The sequence below is a fragment of the Cyanistes caeruleus genome, chromosome 25 (genome assembly GCF_971803275.1).
Source record: "Cyanistes caeruleus chromosome 25, bCyaCae1.hap1.1, whole genome shotgun sequence".
In the NCBI taxonomy this organism is placed as follows: Eukaryota; Metazoa; Chordata; class Aves; order Passeriformes; family Paridae; genus Cyanistes; species Cyanistes caeruleus.
Window position 1 is genome coordinate 716,895 of NC_141725.1, and position 20,393 is coordinate 737,287.

The following is a 20,393-nucleotide window of genomic DNA, read 5'->3' on the forward strand; positions in this document are numbered from 1 at the left end:
CTTAGCTGGAAAATGCAGTTAAAAAATTAGTTTCTAGACTAGTATGAACTTTGTCCTAGAACATTGTGAACATTTTCCAATTTCCAGTGGAGAAAAAAAATAATAAAATCATAGAATTGTTCAGGTTGGAAAACTCTTCCAAGATCAGAGTCCTGCCATTCCCTAAGCACTGCCATGTCCACCACTAATCCATGTCCCCAAGTGCCACATCCACACAGCTTTTAAATCCCTGTAGGGATGGGAATTCCACCGCTGTTCTGGGCGGCTGTGACAGGGCTGAACAGCCCTTTCAGTGAAGAAATTCCCAATATCCAACCTAAAACACCTAGCACAACTTGAGGTCATTTCCTCTCATCCTATCTCTTGTTCCCTACTAGCAGAGCCTGACCCCCACCTGGCTCCACCCTCCTTTCAGGGAGTTGTAGAGAGTGAGAAGGTCTCTCCTGAGCCTCCTTTTCACCAGGCTGAGCCGCCCGCAGCTCCCTCAGCTGCTCTGTATCAGCCTTGTGCTCCAGATTCTTCCCCAGCTCTGCTGCCTTTCTCTGGACATGCTCCAGCCCTTCAGTGACTTTCTTGTCATGAAACTGAACCCAGGATTTGAAATGCCACAGCAGTTCCTAATACAGGACAGCCACTGCCCTGGTCCTGCTGGCCACACTGTGGTACAGGCCAGGTGCCACTGGCCGTCTTGGCAACCTGGGTACACCTGGGCTCATGTTCAGCCACTGTTGACCAGGACCACCAGGTCCTTCTCCACCAGGCAGCTTTCCAGCCCCTCTGCTCCAAGCCTCAAGTGTTTTATGGTGTTGGTATGACCCAAATGTCAGGCGCCTTCCAAGCACAAACTTAAGTCAAGATTTCTAGAAAAAGAACATTGTTTAACTTAATAGCAGACTCTACTGTTAGCTCCACAAAAGTCAGTAATGCCACTGAATTATATCAACCCAGCTGTAATACTAAGAGGATCTGTAGATGATGCAATGAAATCTGCTCAGGATGTCCAGGTTCATGTGGAAAACCACTAGGCAAGCATATGAACAATCATCACAGACAGTTAACTGAATACACAACGCAATGCTTTCTCTCCCCTCAGCTTATTGTCAGACTGCTGTCAGCACTAAAAAGCCTCCACTAACAATTCTGCTTACAGAAAAAAGTGACTGACTTGACAGACATTTCGCAAAACGTAAAATTGTAATTTATATTAAGAAACTACATATTAAAGTAGTGTGTTATTTAATAATTTTGAAGTTACTTTTGCATTCTCTTCAAAACACTGCTCTAGGAAAAACTCCTCTGTTTACAGGACTTTCCTGTTAACTTTAATAAGGACATAAGTCTTTTGTGGTAGGCAATGCACTTAATCAAGCACTTTTTACAGAAACAGTAACAGAGTTTACCCTTCTCTGGAACACTTAGCTATTAAGTCTTTCTGAAAATGCAGTGAAAGATCTCAACCAGTATGTAACCTGAGGCACTTTTCCTTAATTAAATTGATTAAAGCTAGCCGGAATGCTATATTCTGATATATACAGTATGGATTAAATGGCTGTAACTTTGTGCTCACAGCATCATGTACTGACTATACTGCTATTGTATCTATACTACAAAAGACAACTAGTGGCATGACCAAAAAGCCCTTAATTTAATCAAACTGCAAAAGCACAGCACTGATGCTTCTGCAAGTCCCTCTCTGCAGTGTCAAATACACCACAATAAAAGCTACTAAAATTATTAATCACTCCCCCCTTCCCCTTTTAAAAAAATCCGACATCTCCATGCAATACATAGTTTAGCACAAGCATTCATATCTGTTACTACTTAGAAAACTGGCAACTAACTGACAGATGCTACTACTAGACGCTCTGATCTGTTTCAAGGAACAGGCCCTATTCTCCACCCAAGACAGACTTAGTCTATGCCCAAAGCAACAGCACGACAGCACCACCACCACTTGGTATTTAGATCAACTTATCTCTAAATCATGTGCCTTCAAGATGCTCAGGAACCCAAAGACCCTTCACCAAACAAAGCCAGACTTTGTCTGTGCTGAGGCAGAGGCGGTCCTGAATACAGTTACCTGCTCAGCACCACCTCAGCATCCTCAGAGGCAGCTGGGCAGATTAAATCACAGATCTCCCTCCCTAGATCCTCTCTGCCAGCCCCAGAATACATTATGCCTTTTATTAATATATTTTTACAAATATTTTGTTGAGACCAATCAGAGTGAAACAGAGCTGTCCCACAGCCCAATGGAGGGCCTTGCACAGCTTAATGCTGAAGGCATGCAGTGTGCAGGCCTCTGGAGGAGGGCAGAAGCAAATGTACAACATGAAGGAACTTCTGAGTACAAGAACTGCTATCTGTATGGTATTGGCATGTAAAGACTAGTCCAGCAAAAAAGGACACAGGACCATGTCACTCTGCCTGGATTGCACACCGCTATGATCACCACCAGGGTAAAGGACACCTGGAGAGAACACTCACCATGATGTAACTTCAGAACAGTCTAAGCAACAGTGGTTGACTGGAAGCTGCTTCCTAAAAGGAAACATGATCAAAATTGGTAGCGCAAACACTACCACTCCCTTCATTCCAATGTATACGTAAACAGCCACTGTAAAAATGTAATTAAAATAATGTCTTGAAAGTACTTACTCTGATAGATTTAATTTGATTAGCTAATATTAGGAGGACAGCAGACTTAAAACCTGTACAGGCTGAGAAATGATTTCTAGCTCCTGCTGAGGAATATGCCTACTGAACCTGTGAGAAAGCTTGAGTCTGGTACTTTTTCCAAACCAAAGAAAAGCTATCAACTGAAAAATGGTTCAGTATTTCAATTCAAACATTTCTGACTCCACAGATAACAAAACAATCCAGTGATTCAACAGGAACGTCTCTTGGTTCCCACCATCTTCAACAGAAACAAGAGTAACTGATTTTTTTTTTTTCCCCACCATAAATCTTAATAGCTTTTACTATTAACCAGACAGAATTAAACACCCTATTGAGATAATGGAACAGAATTACTATTTCCCAAGGTAACTAGACACTTCACAGCATACTAACCAAAGATATGAGAGACATTTAAATACACTGAAGTAAAAAACAATAATCCAGACCAGTTTTCTTTGGTTTATCTCAACCCTATTATCAGAAAAACAAATTTTGTAGCTTTGTCATGCAACTCAAGTGTCAGCACTCCTCTGCCACATATTCAAGACACACCTTCACCACACTTTCTTCCACATTGGTCCATCTTCTGTCTGAACAGCAACCTGTATTGTGAAACCACCATACATCTTCCCACTTTTAGCCCTTCAGTACCTGTTTGCCCTATGCCCATTAATGATGTTAATGGTCTACTAGCCATCTTCGGCTTCACAGCAATATAGACAAAGGGCTGATCACCATAGAAGGAAGGAGTCAGGGCTAAGAACAAAACCAAAAAAAAGTATCAGTATCTCCTTACCTTCTGTGCTTTATCCTTCTGAAATACAAAGACAGGTGGAGCAATGGCAGGTTTTTCTGTAAAAAGAGAAATCATTGGGGCTTTTTCCAACCACATTTATATTGACTATTATGAAAATGTTATGTTCTATGATGCTTTTACCAACAATGAATCCCTAAGCTGTTTATATCTGTTACACATATTGTTTCTACCAGTCCCTGGTAATAGATGTTTATAAGGACTTGATATCCAGAAGTAAAAGGGAGTGTTTTAAGGCAAACAACACAATTAATGTCTGAAAGCTATTTGTTTCCCCTTCAGATGGCTTTCAATCTAGTACTTGTACCATATTTTAGTACATCAGAAGGAAAAGACCCTTTGCTGCAGCAGTTCACTAGCTGACCAGATGCTTTTCCTTCCCCATTGTCACGCATTAATGAAAAGGAAGTAAGTCCTAAATCAGTATGTGCAGGTCTAAAATTCAAACCGGATGTATTACATATTAAAGAGGAACCAGTCTTTTTTGCATAATTTAAGACTACATGTACTTTCATCTTAAAGCTCTGAATCAAATATTAGCAGAATGCTATTTTCTAAATAAGCACATCAGCATCTAGTCTACAAGAGCAGGATCAGTGTCTAGAATGAGTGTGTATTTCCATTGTCCTTCAAGATTCCACAACTATCTCAGTGTCCTGAATAACAAAAATATACATACACAGGGGGAGTGTGTGTGATAAAACAGAGAATTCCTCAGAGTTCAACAAACTGGTGCACCTTGTGTTTGAGTTATACTTGAGAAGCTGCACATGCACTATGCACTCAGCAGCCCTCCTCCATGTTTGTAGGGCTAGAGATGAGTACAATATTTCAGTCTATCTTTCAGTACAATCCTTCAGTCTGGAAAACGAGATTTAGGAAGAGCTAGATTTGCAAAGAAGTAAGCCAAAAAGTTCCAACTTTGCAATTATCGAGTCTTATAAACAAGTTTAGACATCTAAGAAAATTAAAAATTTTAAAACTTTCAGAGCTTGAAAGGCTAGCATAAAAAAAAGGGAATATAAAGCTATCAAGAAGAATTACCTTGGACAAAAAAAAAACCAGTATCACAAAATCTTCCATAAATCAGCTGCAGCATCAGTAAAGTGCTTGGATCACCATATAAGGAAAAAGGGATGAAACTGTCCATTTGGGAAATGCTAGTGTTAGATCAGTTTGGCTGGAAAAGTGAAATTTTAATTTACATACACAAAATTATGAAAATAATTACCAGAACAGTGCATTTAATTGTGAGGGTAGAAGAGCCTCCTTCTACTTTTCTGTGGATCTAACTCAAAGGGATAACCCAGCAAAGCCAAAAAACACTGCAAGACCGATCTTGCAAGATTGGCATAACTTGTTCTATAAAAGGTAAAATTAATCAAGCAATTGAACTACTTACAACATCATTTTGCCTGCTCTTTTTTTTCCCTTTATTTTTTAAGTTAATCTATCCATCAAATACTGCAGAATCTTAAAAATGCTTATTAATAAGAGCAATGCAGACAATCCATTTCAGAAGTGAAAACAATACAGACCCTTAAATTAATACCTGTCCCAAGAACCAGAGTGTGTTGAAACAAGCCAGGGATCCATTTTCATTCCCTTGGCCTCAGCATAACCTGCCTGTGGAAGGCTTCACTGAGGCAATGGCCAAACTGTTGACCCTTAACTTCAAAGTGACAGTTATTTCTTAATAACATGTGGTATACTTTAGTGTTCATTAGTGCTACTGCTACAGCAGCCTGACCTCTGCCAAACCAATTAATAGGGAGATCAACCAGAATGTGAGACTTGATTGTCATGCACACCTTACAAGAAAATCCTGCACCAAATTCCACAAATACCAAGGAGAACCAAACAAAAAACTACTTGTTTGTCTAATGCATAATAAAGGACTGAGGTACTGAGAGAGAAGAAAGCAAAGAAAAACAGATCCAACAACAATGCAGAGTGAAGAGAAAAGCATGGGAAAACTGGTGAAAGACATAATGGGTAGCCAGAGAAATTGATGCAAAGTAACACAACAAAATAGGAGATGGAGTCCAGTGATTGAAAACTAAGCACTTGGGGAAAAAAGAAGACAGATGTCCAGAACAGCAGAAAGCTCCCAGGAAAAAAAGAAACAGATGAAAGAAAAAAGAACAAAAATAGAGTGAAAAAACTCCAACTATTTGACATTGCATCCAGCTATGACAAATGAGAATGGCAAAAGGATCTAATAAAGCAAACTACAGCCAGGCCTGTTAATACACCTGAAAAAGGGAATACTGGTGCAAGATTTGATAGTCTTCGTGCACTGAAGGAACACAGTCATCCAGTATTCAAGGTCCAAGAATTTCACTACTGATCTTGTTGACTGTGAGGCAAACTGACAGGGTCAGGAAGGACGATGAGACAACAGGCACTCAGAGCTAACAACTGTACCAGTGCTTACTCAGGAACAGACACAGGGAACACTTGTTCATTTTGTCCTTTCTGAAGTCTGCAACAAGAACACAGTGCTAGAAATATCTCCCTAATTCTAGCCCAAGGCAAGAAGGGATCACTGGATTGCCTAATCTGACTACCATCATTAAATACTGCATATTTTTCTAAGCCTTATTTAAATTTTGGTTAACCATTTTCATTGAAGGCATCAAAAGCAAAGTATTACTGCCCTCAATTATCCATTTCTGCACTTGGTAAAAAATTCTAGTGTCAAATTTCCCATTCAAACGTCCAGCTCCTGCTTTTGGTTCCTATTTCTAGTTATGTTTTTAAATGCATTTATGTAAAGCTCTCTACCATTTCATGCCTTTCATACAAAAGCACTTACACATACCATGTTTCCATCAACAGAAGAACACACATACTAGGTTTTAGTTTTGCAGATGTTAGGTAGCTCTTTGGTTTTTTTAGTCAAATGCTGGTTCAAAAGAAGAGTTCCACTGTTATTTGTACTAGTCAACCTCTGGGCCAGATGGTCATGTTCTCAAGCATGCTTTTGTTAAGCAGGGTGTCTGAGGAATGACCTATGGTAAAATGGATCTGCCAGGTCCACTAACCTGTCAGCAACTTATAAAGAAAATAAAGCATGATATATGAAGGAAAAACCCTCAACCTTCAAACTTCAGGTAGAATTCATGTAAGAGAATATGAGCTCTCCTTCAACAGGAGATGAGCAGTCAGAGTACATAGTTCTTAAAAATTGAGGATTAGACTTCTTTTTTTTTCTTCAGAGAAGAAGACAGTTAGAAAATCGACATTTCTCCAGATCTTTGTTTTGCCATGTTTCTAAGTTGGCATTGATAAAGATGTTCAGGTAGAGTCCAAGCATGTAAAAAGGAAAACAAACTTCAATAATTAGCATCAGAGACGGTACCTCTCCAATCTCAAGATCTGGAATCATACAAACCTGAATGGTTTTAGGCTGTCAAATCAAATTGAATCCACAACTGAAAACCAGCTGAATCCACAGAACTCATTCCTGCAGTTTATTCACTTTGCAGGTATTTCAACCTGCAAGAATAACTACAAAAACCTCCAAGAGCTGGATTTCACAGGCTAAATTTCTTTAACATATTTTACCATCAAGTCATTAACTATCAATAAATGCCCTATGTGCTGTCAGAAAAACATATACTATTAAAAGCTGTGGAAATCAGGATGCAGAAACAGAAAATACTACCTCCATAGCTCATGAAGATATATAATCTTCAAGTCATATATACTATTTACTATGAGATTTTTAACCTAGATGTGTGACCACTAGTATCTGTAGCAAACTCTCCTGGCAACCACATTTTCCACAGCTAGGCAAAACATCCACTCACATGAATGCAACCACTGCAGCAGGTGCACCTCTAGCAGCCACAAGGTGTCAGACCTTTATTGCAGCATGAAATGACTCCTTGACAAAAAATCCAAGGGGTCCAGGGCAACAAGAAAAGCTTTTGTAGGTACATTGGTGATACAAGAAAGGCTGGGGAAAAGAGATAAAAGAGAGGCTTGGGGGCCCTCTCCAGCAGGAAACAGGAGACTTGGTTTCCGTGGATATGGAGAGCTGAGGTACTCAATGATGTCTTTGACTCCGTGTTCCAAAAGAACTGCTCCAAACACTCCACCCAAGTTATAAAAGGGGAAAGCAGCAGGCACTGGCAGAATGAAGGACCACCTGCTATAGGAAAAGGCTTGAGACTATCTAAGGAAGCTGAAGGTGCACAAGTCCATGGGCACTGATAAAATGCATCTATGAGTCCTAACGGATTGTCAGAGGAAGTGTCTAAGCCATTCTCCATTCATTGAGAAGTCAAGGCCATCTGAGGAAGTTCCCAGTGACTGGAAAAGGGGAAATATAACCCCCCTTTACAAAAATGGAGAAAAGGCAGACTTGGGGCACTACAGGCTGGCCAGCCTCACTTCTGTGCCTGGCAAAATCATGGAGCAGACCCTCCTGGAAACTGTGCTAAGGCACGTGGAAAATAACAGTGATTGGCAAGAGCCAACATGGCTTCACTTAGAGCAAACCACACCTGACAAATATGGTTCAGTGATTGTGTTACAGTGTTGGTGGACAAGGGAAAAGCAACTGACAGTCTACCTAGACTTGTGCAGAACATTTGACACTGTCCCACAGGAGATCCTTGTCTCCAAATTGGACAGACAGACGGCTCCCTGGATAAGGAATTTGCTGGTGGCTGCACTCAGAGTTGCAGTCAATAGCTCACTGTCAAAGTGGAGACCAAGTTTGGGACCAGCACTGCTTAATATCTCTGTTGGCGACTTGAACAGTGGGATTGAGAGCACCCACAAGAATGTGGTGCCAATGACACCAAGCTGTGTGGTGTGGCTGATACTCTGGAGGGAAGGGATGTCATCCAGACAGGCTGGAGAGGTGGGACTGTGCAAACCTTATGAATGTCTACAAGGCCAAATGCAACTCCTGCACGTGTGTCAGGGCAATCCCAAACACAAACACAGGCTGAGGGGAGAATGGATTGAGGAAAGGCATGGGGAGAAGGTCTTGTGGGTGCAGGTGGATAAGAAGCTCAACATGCCCTGGCCATGGGCACTGGCACACAGTACACCCCCCCGCTCTGTGCTGGGCTGATTCCCCCAGCATGGGCAGCAGGGGAAGGGAGGATTCTGCCCCTCTGCCCCACTCAGGTGAGATCTCACATGCAGAGTTGCCTCCAGCCCTGGGGAGCAACATCAGGAGGACATGGAGCTGCTGGAGCCAGTCCAGAGGAGGCCATGGAGCTGCTCCAAGGGCTGGAGTCCCTCTGCTCTGGGGACAGGCTGGGAGAGCTGAGGGTGTTCACCTGGAAAAGAAAAGGCTCTGGAGAGACCTCAGAGCCCCTTCCTAAAGGGGCTCCACAGAAGTGGGACTTTGCACAAGGAAGAATGGCTTCAAACTGACAGAAGGTAAATTTAGATGAGATATTAGAAAGAAATTCTTCCCTGTGAGGGTGGTGAGGCCCTGGCACAGGTTACTTCATGGACCTCTGGACGGCATCCCAGGCAATATTCGAGGCCAGGCTGGATGGGAATTGGAGCAACCTGGTCTAGTGGAAGGTATTCCTGAACACTGGGAGGTTGGGGGGTGGGGGTGGGGGGGTGGGTGTCTTCAGTGGTCTCTTCCAACCCAAACCATGGGTTCTTATAAAAATAGAAAGGAACACCTGCAGAAGTGTTTATCTCTGTAGAGTTCTCAGGCTCATAGAGTATACTACATGGCACAGCAGCTACAAGGGCCAGATAAGCAGTCACCTTCTTCACTTCTGAGCCCATTAGGCCTCTACCATAGGGACACACCATAAATGAGGTTGGATGTCTCTAGTCCAATCTCCTGCTTCAAGTAAGGTCAGTTATGATGTCAGGCCAGGTTAATCAGGTTAACATCCAAGGATGGAGGCTAAGCAGGGTAATCTCTTCCCTACTGCTTGACTGCCCTCACAGTGAAAAAAAAAAAAACCTACCACCACCAGAAAAACCCAACCTTTTCCCTGTTTCCAGTCTGAACATACCTTTCCACCTCTTACCTTTTGTCTTTGTCCTTTCAATATACACCACTCTGATGGGCCTGGTTCTGTCTAATAACCTCCTGAGAGACCCTGATTCAATCCAGATGTGCCTCTCTGAAGACTTCTTTCATCTAGGCTGAACACTCCCACTCTCTTCACAGGACACGCTTATCTCAGTGATTTATGTTAAACTTTAAATTTTAGAAGGAACCATGTCATGGAAACAACTTTCAAGACCTCACCAGATCTGCTGTAGCCACATTAGGACAAGAATTTATTTTTATAGTTGAGAACTACAACGTTTCAAACATTTTTTTCTTTTTAAATTCACTCCAAATTACACTTAGAAATGGAATAGTGCTTGATTACATGGAAAACAACATGAGGCAGGAAAAAAAACAACCTACAGCGCAACTTCTTGGCAAGCAAGTCCTTACTTCCAATTTCAAGCACTCTTCGACACCAAAAGCATATAAATTTGGAATAGCTACTCCAGCTGTAACTCTATGTAATACACCACCTGAGAGAAAAGGCATACCTGTGAACAATGAATGAGTGTTAAAAAGAAGAGCAATAACGCTGTTAACTGACTGAAAATACTCAGAGTGGTAATTTATCACTTGTGAAACACCTAAGAGTCAAGAAAATAAAAAGTTCAAAGATAGATTTAAATACGATTATTGGAACATTGCAGGCCACAATAAATGCTCTTGGGGATTTTTTCACCATTTACATTATGAAGAGCAGAATAAACATGCTAAACGTAACATATGAAGAGATACAGACAATTTGTGGCACTATAAAATTCAAAAGGTGTTGATAACACAAGATTCTCTTTCAATAGCTAACAATAGACTCAGAGCAAAGAGCAAGCTGCCACTAAGAGCTTATCTGCAGAAAGACCTCCACAAGCAAAATCCAGCCATACTTCATGTCAGAAAGAATAAGAAACACAACTGGATAATTCATGGTCAGACTTCACAAGTGATGTCATGATGAATAGAACTGACATGGGGAAAAGATACTTCTGCAAATGTTACAAGTCAGAAAATAAAAAAGTAGCTTATTTTCATATGAGGAAAAACAAAGCCATAAGGCAAGCCAACTACTTTGTAATGTAGATAAAATATATATAAAGAAACCAAAAAAGTGTTAACAAGAAGTATTAAAGCATTTAGATAGTTCTGTCTTATCAATTAAATAGATCTTTATGGTGCTGCCTAGGTATAAATTATTAGGACAAGTCACTCAGCCTAACTTTGCACCCACTAATCCATTTGAAGTCACCATGAGGGGGGGGAAAAAAAATTTGTTTCTAGATTCTGCAGACTAGTCAGTGGTGAATGTGACATCTTCCCTCAAAGTAACAGCAGATGTTCCTCTGTCCAAAATCTATCATGAGACAAGCAGAATGAACAATCAGGGCAATCCCCAATCCTTTGCATCCCCCCACCACCGAAACAGCACAGAAGCAATGTCACCATCCTACAGGTCTGGTAAAGAAATGATATTGATTAGTCTGAAAGGAGCTACTTCAGTTTGCTCATCTTCTATGTATTTCATAAAATCATAAAATAGGCTGAGTTGGAAAGGACCCATTAGGAACATTGAGTCCAACTCCTGGCCCTGCAGAGGGCACCCCAGAAAGGCCACCAAGTGACTGAGCATTGTCCAAACACTTCTTGAACTCAGGCTTAGTGCCATGACCACTGCCCTGAGAAGTGTTATATACTCAACCTCCCTCTGGGTGAAAAATCTCTTCCTGGTATCCAAGCTAAACCTCCCCTGACTCAGATTGATGCTGTTTCCTCAAGCTCTGTCATTGGTCATGAGAGTGTAGAGACTGGTACCTGCCCCTCATGAGGAGGTTGAAGACTGCATTGGGTTTCCACTCAGTCTCCTCTGGGCTGAACAAACCAAGTGCCCTCAGCAGCTCCTCATGTGGCTTCCCCTCTAGACCCTTCCCCGTACTTGCAGCCCTTCTTTGGGCACTCACTATTAGCTTAATGTCTTTTTTAAACTGTGGTGCCCAAAACTGCCCCCAGAACTCAAGGTGAGGCTGCCCCAGTGCAGAGCAGAAAGACATAATCCCCCCTCCCTTGCCCAGTTGGCCTGATGCCCCCCAGGACATGTTTGGCCCTCCCGGTTCCAGGACACTGCTGACTCAGATCCAACTTGCCATTGATCAGAACCCCCAGGTCCCTTCCTGCACCACTGCTCTCTAGCCTCCAACTAACTTAAGGCAGTTACATACAGTAAACCTCTTATGATTGTGAACTGTATGCTCAGCAATTTCATAAAGTCAGTAAGTTGCAGACACTTCCTGAAAGGGAAATGTGAACACATCCATCAAATTTTAGTCCTGAGAAAAATTTGTATCACCTTTCAGCCACTAAAAAGATAAAGTAATTAATTCCCCATACAAGGGGATCCTGTTGTCTTAAAAGTGCAGCTTCAGCAGTAAGTTATAGATAAGCAAATTACTAGTTGTGTATTAGCTGCAAGTTAATGAGAAAAGCATTCAGATTCCCATAAATATATGGGACCAACAGGAAGGTGCTAGTTCTCTTTAGTATTCTAGCTGGATTGTCTTAAAACTGACACTTAACACATGTGGCAATGAAGTACCAAAGACTTCAAAGAAAGTTTCTAAGAACATTCAGTAACTACTTTATACATTAGTGCCATTAACAATTGTGCTCACCAGTCTAAAATCCTGGTTTTCAATAATCACCCTCAAAATTACAGTCCCCAAAACCTTTATCACAATGTCACTAAATGTTTGCAGCAAAGTCAACCAAACTTCACACAGCTAGGGAGAAGTTTCTCTCTCCTCCTCTTCATTAGCTTCACACTTAATAGCTCGTCTCCCACCATGTCAGGCAAAGCCAAGACCAGGATCTGTTCTAGGAAACTTCATTGTACAAACTTCTTTGGAAAGTGACACTGTGACTACCTCATCTTTTAGCCCACTTCTATGAAGTAGAGGACTCCCTTAAACCAACAACCTTCTTCCGTCAAGATAAGGTAGGTCATCACTCCTATATTAAGAGGCAGGGGAGCAGTTTTACCTACTCACTAGGATAGGTGGATGAAAAAGATTTGAGGAACAATAAAAATGAAAAAAATAAGTAATTATTAGAGGAAATGCTTGAAGCTTTGAAGAAATGCATCACAGAAAGAAAATCCATTAAAACAGTTTGAAACTGCAAAGGACATTAGTAAAATGGTTACTTGGAGGCAGTACTGACAGCTCAGCAGTGATGTAAAACATTCAATAGTCTAAGAGACATCAGAATCTAGAAGGTAAAGATAGCTAATATACTGTTGGAAACAGAAACACCAATGAAAGACAGGTGCCATGGTAAAAGTTACACGTTGAAAGTGCTTTGCATTAGTAAGATGAGAGGACACAGGCAGCATGAAACTCTAGTTTTCAAGGCCAGGAAAAGGTTTGTTGCAGTAATCAAAAGGTAAAAAGGTAAAAAAGGTTAAAACCTTGAGTTTCACCTGCATGGACAGACAACAGTCTGTACCGTCAAGACTGGAAGAAGGTCCTCCCTGAGTTTCTTGAGATTCTCCTCCATTTTGTCTTGGAAGTTTTGCATACATGTTCCCATAGCTGCAATTGTTGCCTGTATGAGGCCATGCACAGTATCTGCATATGCTAGGAGCTTCTTCACCATATCCAGCACGGTCTCCTCCTGGTCATCCCGCTTCATTGTTGCTAAAGCAGAAGCGTACTCTTGTGGCCCAAGTCGAACAAGTTTTCGCCACATCACAGATGTACGTGGCACCAAGTCTGGATTTCTAGTACCTAAGTCACCCACGAAGACAATCTCTACCATAAAACCTACTGTTTAAACATGCCAAACAAAAACAGTCTGCAAGAATGACTGAAACCTCATTCTAGGTACTTGTATCTACTAGGTGTCATAGTAGTATGTATAATTAGCTTCACACCTCACAACCAAGTATGATTGAGACAGTACTGTTGTACAGATCAATCAAAATTAAGGAACCTTACTTAAGAACTCTGCTGTAATCACACTTTTCTGTGAACATGAACATTGAGCTATCAAATGCCATGAACAACAGAAGACCAATATGAAGCAGAAGGTCAAAGAATTATCAGTACCAAAATAGTTACTTGACATATTTTGGCGAAAATATCTGGGCACGAGGAAGTAAAGTATTCACCTAAACAATGGAAAAATAAAACTAACTGATGTGTTTAAGTATGAGGAGAAAACAGTAATCTGAGAAGATCCTTGCCATAACAGAACGCAAATAAGCCAAGTAGAAAGACAAAAGAATTCTCCAAGTTTCAGCAGAAAGATGCAAATTCCAGGAAGCGCATATATTTCCACTGTTACACAAAGAACATACACCTCAAATATGGAACTGAAGGGAACAAAACTAGCAACAGTCTATATAGTATCTATAATTAATTATCTATCTATATAATATCTATATCTAATAACAGTCTATCTAATATCTTATGATATTAGAAGGAGGAGACAACAGTTCCAAAGCAGCTGATCTTGCTTCGTCTGAGGAAAGATTGTATCACATTCTTACTGCAAGAAGCAGCAGAACAGCAACAGCTGAAGGGGACAACTCTGGGAAGACTGGTGAATATAAACTAAAGATGTTTACAGGTGAGGTAAGTCTCTGGAGGCAGGAAAGGGTCATAAGGATGGGATCACACTCCCCCTTGCTATCCTAGACAGTCTATAAGACCCTGCAGAAAAACAGAAGTAGAGATAGAAATACACAACAAGTCATCATCAAAAGATGTAATAAATACTGGTAAACTCTAAGCAGCAGAAAGGGGAGGTAAAGTGAGGGGCTTGCATGACTTAAGATAGCTATTGCCAAGCTTCTGTTCTAAGAGAATAGAAGAACTCATTAAAATTTATTATAAGGTGATTATAATGGCAGTATATAAATTAAATACTGACATTAAGCTTCTCACAAATTGCATAACAGATTTGCCTACTACTATTCTTGAGACCACTTATCATGCCTCCTCAGGCACTGACAATTCATCTTGAGTCTTGAAGTCAACAGCCTAAGACATGCCGCATCACAGGATTTGTTAAGTGTAATAGTACTGTTAGCTGTTTGTAGGCTTCATCTTCAAAGGCTGCACCTACAACATTTATTTGCTTCCTGTTGTTTAACATTAATATCAGAACAGTAATTGCCACTGACACAGAGTTCAAAAGTAAGAAACAATCCTTAAAGAAGGGGCCTCACACGTGCTTCCATTCACCTCCCTCTGGGTATTTCTTTCCCTCTTCCATTAGCTGAGAGAAATTATGAGAAACAGCGACAGCAGGGCAAACTAGCTTTTGCCAAAACACCGAGAGACATTTGTTACTCCCCAAGGCAAAATATAGATACCCACTGCCACTTAAAACACCACTGTACACACCTTGGGGCAGAATACCCAAATACTGCAATACTGCAGTCCAGGTTCTCCTAAAGCTCTTCAGAAAAACGTGAAGCCAGTTTACTAGCAGAACTCTGATGATTTCAGCTCAAGAAAATACAATACTACTATGGTATCCCACCTTGTTTTACAGAGCCCTTCTATTAATCGTTTTAACTAAAGAAAATATTAACATGACTGTAAGCAAAAGAAAGATTTACAGTGGTGCGAAAGTTGTGGACAACAACTTCAAAAAGCAACTGGACAAGGCGGCGCACAAAGAGGCTGAGCCAGGGCCGAGACGCAGCGCTCGCTGCCGCGCTCCAGGGCCCGCGCACTGCACCGGGCCCGGTGTCCATGTCCAGGGAGCAGCGACCCGCGGGAAGCACCTAAGGACGCAGGTCCCAACCTAGCTTCGTCCGTCCCCGCCTCGCGGACAGCACGGTGGCCCGCCCAAGGCGCTCCCTTTGTCCGGCCGCTGGCCCCACTGGGACCAGGAAGACCGCGGGGAGGTGGCGCTCCCGGACACGGCCCTGAACGCGGATCGCCGGGCCTCGCCGGGCCTCGCCGGGCCGCGCCGGGGCCCACAGCAGCGCGGGGCCGCTATGGGCCAGGGTAGCAACGCCTGCAACTCCCGCCTACCTTCGTTTGCCAGGTCCGCCATTTTACTTCCTCAGCCGCGCCCACAATGCATCGCGCAACCGGACGGCACCGCTCGCTGCGGGACCCGCACGCCGCGCACGCCCCGATTTACGGCCGCCCCGAGCCACCCCCGCGCGTGCGCGGAGGAGGGGCCGGCCCGGCGGACTCGCGAGCTGCGCGCGGTGCCCAGTTGGTTCCCAGTGGGTTCTTAACCGGTTCCGCAGCGCCAGGCGGCCGGTCTGGGCAGCATCCCCGTGGGCCCTATCGGTCCCTGCGGCCCGCGCGGCATGTACACCATGGCAGCCGCGGCCGTCGGCCAGTTACGCGCGGGTTTCCGTCCCGTGCGCGGCTCTCCGCACTTCCTCCCGTGGCTGCGGCGCCCAAGTGGGCAAGCCATGAGCTGCTGCTGGTGCCACGTCCTGCATTCACAGTGCCGCAGCCCGGGCCGGTCACGGGGCAGCAATCCCCGTGCAGTACCTGCACTGGGACATAGCTCCTCTGGGATGCTGTCAGCCTGAACATTGACTCATATCCAGAATAGAATCAAATCCAACTCCTGGCGCTGCACAGGACAGCCCAGCAATCCCACCCTGGTCCTGAGAGCATTGTCCAAATGCTCCTTGAGCTCGTACAGCCTTGGGTTTGTGACCACTGCTGTGGGGAGCCTGGTCAGTGCCTGACCACCCTCTGGGGGATCCTTTGCTTTATATCCAACCTGCACCTCCCATGACACAGCTTCATACCATTCACTTCGGTCATGGATCATACCTTTCCAAGCCTTTTCTCCAGACTACAAATCTCTTTTTGGAAAGATGCTGCTCTATCCCATACATCTGTGTTTACTGTTATGACATCTTGCTCTACAGAAGTCCACACTGCTCAAAACGTAGGTGCACCTGAGTGTTACATGGTCACAGAGGGTCTGTCCAAAGAGTACAGTGTGTAACCATGCTAGTGCTCTCATTTCCTTGATGGTGCCCCATATTTTGTTGGCTGCTTTGTTCGGAGCACCAGGGCTCCCCTGACTACGTGGTCTCAGTCTCTATGCGTTAATCAATAGCAGCTGGCACAGGCAGTAGAAACTGAGCAATTCATGATTCTCATCTTACCCCTAATGATTGCTTCAAGGCTCATTTAACAACAGCATGCACAGTGCCCATCATTTGACTACATCCCTCACAAGCTATCATACCAGCATAAGGCAGAATCCAAGGGCCAGGCTCCTGATTCCTTTTGCAAGTACCATTTGAAACCATCTGGTTTGCCTGCTAGGAGAATTGTCCATGAGGAATATAACAGCAGAACTAACAAAACTTGGTAAAAATAAATGAATGACACTAATTTAGAAAAAAAAAAATCAGAATGGGTTGGGTTCCAAGGAACCTTAAAGCCCATCTCATTCCCCTCCTTGCTGTAGACAGGGACACCTTCCTCTAGACCAGGTTGCACCAAGCCACATCCAACTTGGACTTGAACACTCAGGGGTGGGCCAGCCACATCTTTGGGCAACCTGTGCCAGGAATTTCTACTAGCCAATAATTTCTCCCCAGTATCCCACCTAATCTAGCCCTCTGGCAGTGGGAAGTCATTCCCACTTGTCCTGTCATTCTAGATTCCTTTTCAAAGTCCCTCTCCAGCTCTCTTGGAGCCCCTTTCGGCACTGGAAGGGGCTCTGAGGTCTCTCCAGAGCCTTTTCTTCTCCAGGTGAGCACCCCCAGCTCTCCCAGCCTGTCCCCAGAGCAGAGGGACTCCAGCCCTTGGAGCAGCTCCATGGCCTCCTCTGGACTGGCTCCAGCAGCTCCATGTCCTCCTGATGTTGCTCCCCAGGGCTGGAGGCAACTCTGCATGTGAGATCTCACCTGAGTGGGGCAGAGGGGCAGAATCCTCCCCTCCCCTGCTGCCCATGCTGGGGGAATCAGCCCAGCACAGAGGTGGGGGGGTGTACTGTGTGCCAGTGCCCATGGCCAGGGCATGTTGAGCTTCTTATCCACCTGCACCCACAAAACCTTCTCCCCATGCCTTTCCTCAATCCATTCTCCCCTCAGCCTGTGTTTGCATTTGGGATTGCCCTGACACACATGCAGGAGTTGCATTTGGCCTTGTAGAAGTTTTTAAGTCCCACCTCTCCACCCTGTCCAGGTCCTTCTGGATGGTATCTCTTCCCTCCAGCATGTTGACAACACCACACAGGATCTTTCTCTTATAAATACAGAATACCTATCTGTACATAAATGTCCGTCTTCAGCATATGGTGGAATACTTCCATAGATCAGGCAGGACTCTTTGGAGTTCATGATTGCTAGTGCAAGCTGCATTATCAGTTGAATTTGCAAGACAGTGGGCACAAGAAAGCCAGGTGTTTTCTAAAGCATGTTAAGGACAAATTCTTACTACCCTTGCTAGACAGGCCATCTAATTTAGCTGAACACCCAACTGTATCTGGTACTCATGACCAAGAGAGGAATGTTTGGGGACTTTATAATGGTCATGTTGGGTGTAACAACTGAAATTGTGTTTTTGAGGGGCAGAAAGATAAATGTCAGGCTGCAGCCCCTTCAAGAGAATGACTTTGGGTTATTCAAGTGAAGTGAGATTCTGTTAGAGTTAGCTCTGAAGGACAAAGAAGCTCAAAAGAGCTGGCAGTTTGTTACAGACTTCCTCCAAGCACAAGAACAGTCTGTCCCAGTAATTAGAGGAGTAAGTAAATGTGTTGGGAGACCAACTTGGTAAACATAGAACTTGTGAATGAATGCAAAAACTGAATGAAAGCAAGGACAGTCTACTGAAGTGGAATATAGGAATACTTCTTCTGCATGCAGAGGTGGTATTAGGAAAGCCAAATTGACACTGCCAAGGGACTTCAAAAGCTTTCCTGGCCTTACTTTCTACCAAGGAAGTTCCCCAGATCTCTGAGCTTTGAGACAGGATTCAGAGACAGGATCAAGTCAAAAACCTCTTGAGAACTCTCAGCCCACATGACTCCGTGGGATCCAGTGGGCTTGGGGGGGGAGGGGAAGGGGGATGAAAGCTGGCTCATGTTACTGAACAGACACATTTCATCAGCTTTAAAGGGTCCTGGAGATCAGTGAAGACCACATCTGCATTCCAGGGGGCACTTTAAGCAGCAGGAGGCTCTGTTTAACCTCTCAGTCTCCAGCTACCAAGGCAGAAAAAAATACCATTAAGAGTGTTGCTTTTCACCTGAGATGGGTCCTGTCATGCTTCCCTGGCTTAAATAAACTTGCCACTAGTCAATAAGCTACATGGCTCTGAACAAGTCATCCCCATTTTCCCTAAGGGTAGAGCTTCAGCCATGGAGCTCCCACAGATACCTGGGGCTGCAGCATTTTTTATTTGATCCCAGCTGACTTAAAGCTGATTTTAGCATATCCTCTGATCACAACCTGAGACCTTGAATAGCTTTTAAGATTTTTTTATTTTGTGCATGTCCACTGGGAGCTTACACAGCTGGACATTAGTGCTGGCAGCTGCATGATGTCCACACGGCAACCTGAGTCTGTGTGTGGTTCTAGACCTTGTCTGTGCCTTTTCCCTGGAGAATAGTTGGTGCAGATGATTTGCAGAGAATTAAGCCAAAAGAATTAGCATGTTTCTATTCACACAAGAACTCTAAGTTTCAGGGATATACAACATGGATGACTTAGCTTCAGTCTTTATGGAATTAAGCTCCTTTCCCAAAGCGGACACATCCTACAAACTGAGCCAAACACTAGTCTTGAAAATCAAGAGTCAGAGTAATTACTTATTATGTGTCTAAAAAACAATAATTACATTTTTAATTTAAGTACTTTCTCTGATACAGATATCCATTATAGAAAATTTCAGTTTAGGGCATTAAAACCTATTAAACTTATAAGAAACTGTGGACATGCTTTTATCATGAAAATATTGGGCAACTTTAATTATAGGAATTACTGTCCTGTGCTTCTCTAATGAATGTGTGGTACTAGCATAGTGAGTGATGTGACCTATTTAAGGGGAGTGCTATAGAAAGAATGCACCTCAGAAAGTTACACTTAAGAATCAGCAGGTCATGTTCTCTATTCACGTTCTAATTAGAGCCCATACTTCTCAGAATCATTAACGTAAGAGAGGAAAATTAACAGTTTTATCCTAACAGCTTTGGGAGGTTTCTGATTGTGATTTAATTTACCTTCAAGTAAATCTGTAGTAATACCAGTGATTCTAGTAATTTATTATTTCAATAAAAAGTAAACTCCACCCACACCAACTTCACAGTTCTTGTGACTTTTAGAAATTAATTACACGAGTTATCTGTACCCTATGAGCTTGTCAACTTGCTGATATAACTAGAATCTATTTTGGGTGCATGCCATTAAGATACTATAAATGCCATACTTTCTGATTAGTACTATTGTTAGGTCAGTATTTCTAAAGGGACATGGCCTAAAAGTCACTATGACTTTGAAAAATTAAATATTTTTCCACAGCTGAGCTCTCAAAAAAAAAAAAAAAGAAAAACAAAAAACAGCAAAAAACCCCACAAACAACACCACCACAAAAAACCACAAAAACCCACCAAAAAACCCCACACAGAAAACCAAACAAACAAAAGAAAAACAAACAAACAAACAAACAAAAAACCCAACAAAAAACACAAAGGCAAAAAGCCACCACCTCACAAAGAAAACCCCAGCTAAAACCAAACCACTCTGTGGTCTGTGACTGTCATTTGGATGGAATCATACCTTGGAGCATTCACAGTTGTTCCACAGCATGACAGTGGCATTTTGATCCATAGTTATAAGCATTCATCAGCAAGAAAAGAAACAGA

At 43.0% G+C, this 20,393-nt stretch overlaps 1 protein-coding gene across 15 annotated transcripts in view; it reads right to left on the reverse strand.

Annotated features, from left to right (window-relative positions):
• Window positions 1–15,905, reverse strand: part of RANBP3 (RAN binding protein 3) — a 58,389-nt gene extending 42,484 nt beyond the window's left edge. For 2 of the 15 annotated variants that reach the window (XM_086862775.1, XM_086862785.1), the window contains exons 1-3: window positions 15,157–15,575; window positions 3,476–3,531; window positions 2,488–2,541 (exon numbers count right to left, since the gene is read on the reverse strand). In XM_086862775.1, the coding sequence (XP_086718901.1) occupies window positions 2,488–2,541; window positions 3,476–3,531; window positions 15,157–15,294 (248 nt within the window). In that variant the 5' untranslated portion in view covers window positions 15,295–15,575. Of the gene's footprint in view, window positions 1–2,487; window positions 2,542–3,475; window positions 3,532–15,156 lie in introns of all 15 variants that reach the window. The other 13 variants (XM_086862782.1, XM_086862778.1, XM_086862783.1 and 10 more) reach the window with 13 other exon arrangements.
• Between the last annotated feature and the right edge of the window lie 4,488 nt (window positions 15,906–20,393).